Source organism: Cupressus sempervirens, chromosome 3 (assembly GCF_028749045.1).
Source record: "Cupressus sempervirens isolate cs-2001-9-10 chromosome 3, ASM2874904v1, whole genome shotgun sequence".
Classification (NCBI taxonomy): Eukaryota; Viridiplantae; Streptophyta; class Pinopsida; order Cupressales; family Cupressaceae; genus Cupressus; species Cupressus sempervirens.
In genome coordinates this window covers 290,577,790-290,581,282 of record NC_143120.1, presented here as the reverse complement: position 1 = coordinate 290,581,282, position 3,493 = coordinate 290,577,790, and the positions used below count along the sequence as shown (strand labels likewise).

The 3,493-nt window shown below is 37.9% G+C and overlaps 1 protein-coding gene across 1 annotated transcript in view; it reads left to right on the top strand.

Moving 5' to 3' along the window:
* The window catches only part of LOC149566104 (disease resistance protein Roq1-like), a 3,683-nt gene extending 527 nt beyond the window's left edge, over positions 1–3,156 (top strand). Inside the window, exons 1-5 of the mRNA XM_089819532.1 lie at positions 1–97; positions 188–1,247; positions 1,361–1,618; positions 1,731–2,393; positions 2,574–3,156. The exon at positions 1–97 is cut by the window's left edge and continues 527 nt beyond it. Coding sequence (XP_089675658.1) covers positions 1–97; positions 188–1,247; positions 1,361–1,618; positions 1,731–2,393; positions 2,574–3,047 — 2,552 coding nt within the window. The 3' untranslated portion in view covers positions 3,048–3,156. The remainder of the gene's footprint in view (positions 98–187; positions 1,248–1,360; positions 1,619–1,730; positions 2,394–2,573) is intronic.
* The last annotated feature ends 337 nt before the right edge of the window (positions 3,157–3,493 follow it).

Sequence of the window (3,493 nt, the reverse complement as noted above, 5' to 3'; positions counted from 1 at the left end):
GGAAATGCAGGCATCTTGATAAGTTGGACAGCTGGAAAAAGGCGCTTGCATCTGCTGCAGAAATATCTGGATACGAAATTGGCGAGCATCATCCAGAGTAAGATTACTACCATGTACTTTGTAAATTTCATTCATTTTGGCCTCAAAAGAATGACTTTCTAAAGAGCTTGTCGGTTTTGGATTTCAGGGATTTGTGTCAAAAGATTGTGTCTCGTGTTGTGCAAGTGATGGAAAAGCGTATACCCTTGCATGTTGCCAGATATCCAGTTGGACTTGATGAGCTCGTCCAAGATTTTGAGAGATATTGTCCAAAGACAACGGGGATGGTGGGCATCTTCGGACTTGGTGGCTCTGGAAAGACTACTCTCGCTAAAGAATTGTTTAACAAGAAGCGTTCAGACTACGATGCATCTTGTTTTCTCTCTGACGTGAGAGAATCACATGCCAGAGATCAATTGCACAGCTTGCAAAGACAGCTCTTGAAAGATCTTTTGGGCAGAGATGAAGATCAGATTACGCGTTGGGACACAGATGGAATCGCAAAGCTGAAGTATCATCTGGGAAGGTCAAAGGATTTGCATTTCCTAATAGTGTTAGATGATATCGATCATCAAGACCAGCTAGATGCCCTCTTGCCTGAAGGAATGTTGGGCTCTGTTAGTCTGCTCATTATTACCACCCGCGACCAAAGTGTGTTAAGGGATGTAGATAGCCGTTATAAGATGAAGGGAATGGATCCAAATCATGCAAGGGATCTCTTCTGTAGCCATGCTTTCCGCGGACGCGATCAACCTGCTGATTATGACAATTTGGTTAAAGGTTTTGTGAAGTTCTGTGGAGGTCTGCCCCTCTCGCTCATGGTTTTGGGTGCGCATGTTTATAAAAGAGACAAGTATTATTGGAATCTAGAATTGGACAAAGTCAAGAAAATCCAGCCTGAAGATATAATGAAAAGGCTCAAAATTAGCTTTGATGGTTTGGACCCAGAGGAGAAACAGATATTTATAGATATAGCTTGTATTTTCAATAAGAAAACACTATACAATTCCGAACCAGTAATAATCTGGAAGGCGTCTGGTTGGAGCGCTGAGCATGCACTTGAAACCCTTGAACACAAGTGTCTAATTGAAAGAGATCATGGGTTCGGTCGTTTTGAAATGCATGATCATCTCCGGGACCTGGGTAGACAAATGGCAGATGAGCTAGGCCCTCCTCGACTGTGGCAACCAGAACTCCTGAGATCTATGGTGTGCTTTATGTTTACTTAAAGCTATAGAATGCTTTTCATAAGAATCCTTAGCAATTTATGTTTTTAATAATTCTTTCTAGCCAATCGTTGAACCCTAATCGTTATATGTAGGAAGCAAAAGGATTTAAGCAAATCTTGGCACAAACAAAGGGCAGGTGTTTCCATTCTAATTTCCAGGATTCGTCCCTCGGAAGCAAAATTACGTATTTTATAGCTGAGACTGGTCTTCTATGGCTTAAAATTTACTGTCTTGAAAACAAATTATACTTTCCTTCATGGATTCCACTGCGGAAATTGCACCATTTAAGTGTTACTCGTGTAGAAGAATTGTGGAGCAGTTTTCAGCAACAGTTGCAAATCAATGCCCAGGTAATTCCATATTCTTTGATGCAAATTAAGTCTCCTTTCAGAATACTTAGCTTGTCGAAGATTGTTAAATACTGAGAACCGATTCATTTTGTAATGCAATTGTCAATGACAGGCCAGTTTCCAGTTGAGAAAGCTGCGGATTATCGGCTGTTCCTCTTCGCAAAAGCTTCCAGATTTAATACAAATGTTGAGTCATTTGGAAGAATTAACCATAGTAGGATCCTTACAGGAGACAGATGCAAGATCCTTTGTGCAATCGCTTAAACAACTTAGCAATCTTAGATCACTGCGTCTGATGTATACGGAGTTTGGCCTCGGAGGGAATTTGGATCTGAGCGAAGGTATAGATTCTACAAGCAGCCGCATGGACAGCCTTCAAACCATACGACTTGAGTGCCTACACAATATCTCCAAGTTGGTAATTAGTGCAGAGATGTGTCCCAGACTTCAAACACTGATAGTTTGCAATCTGGATGATCTAAAAGAAATAGAGTTAAAACAGCTGGGGAGTCTTGACTTGTATGAAAGTGGGAAATTGGAAACAATGTCAGACTTCTCTTCTCTAATGAGTTTACAAGAGTTGGAAGTAAAGAACTGTGCAAGTTTGAAATCGTTGTCGAACCTTGCACGTCTACATCGACTGGAGAAATTCACAGTTTGGGGATGTCCAGAGCTGCAGAGCGTAGAACGGTTGGATGGCTTGCCAGGATTGAAGAGTCTAATAATTGAAATGCCTGGCGATGGATATGCACGGGCACTTCATGGACTGACTAGGGTAATACATTTTTTTTCTCGATGCAATACTGCAAAGTCAATTTATTTTTGCGTTAATTTTAGAGAGGGAAATGAATGTTACATTTTTGAAGTCGTGTTTTAAACTAGTGCGTTCTCTCTTTAATGTGTTTATCAATAATTTTTATACTCTCTTTTTATCCTAATATTTTAAATGTTTCAGATGCTGTCGTTAAAGAGGAGCGTCTTGATGCAAAGGGTAATGTATAACGTATCGGTCAAATTGAAAGCAAACTTGTTTTCTGAGGTGATCGACGCCCAAGCAGTCTCTGAGAGTGAGGGAGGAGAGTATGACTGGTTGAAGATAAAAACCTCATTGAATGCAATCACTATATATGCTTTGCTTGTAACATCATTAAAGCCTTACAGTATACTATCTAGAGACACCACTTCCTATCGGATCCCAAGTGATAAGAATTGGCTAGTTACAATTTTAGCTCCCGAGAATGATTTTTCATGTTGGCTGCAGAACACAAGAATAGAGAAGGGGTTTAAGGCCACGATGAAAGTTGGAGAAGAAGGGAAAGCTCTTATTATATTGCGAAGAATTGTTGATCAGTTATACGGAGACGTCCAAAGAAAGGGACCAGAGTTGGCATCATATGATGTGGTATCGCAAAAAAGGAAGAAACATTGAGTAGTGTGATCCACTTGCTTTACCTCCTGAAAATCTCATCATCTTTGTATAAAAATCAATGTTTTTTAATAAATATGAATGATATAGTATAATTATATTAATTTTTAAATTATTATTATTAATAGTATTATTAGTTTTATTTGTTATAGAGTTTGTTTAATTATCATTTTAATTTGTATTACGAAAGTATTTAAAATTTATTTTTAGAAAAAAATTGATATACAATATTATCATTTAAAAAAAAAAACATTTTTAAAGTCAAATTTAAAAGACAATTTTATTTAAGAAGACCACCACAAATAAAATTTTCAAAATGTATCTTTCTTTATATTTAGATCATAAATATCCTAGATTTCATAGTCTTTTGTTATAGTGTTAACCAATAGTGTTAACCGAGTTGTAGTGTTAGCCGAGTTGTAGTGTTAACCAGTAGTGTTAACCAAGTT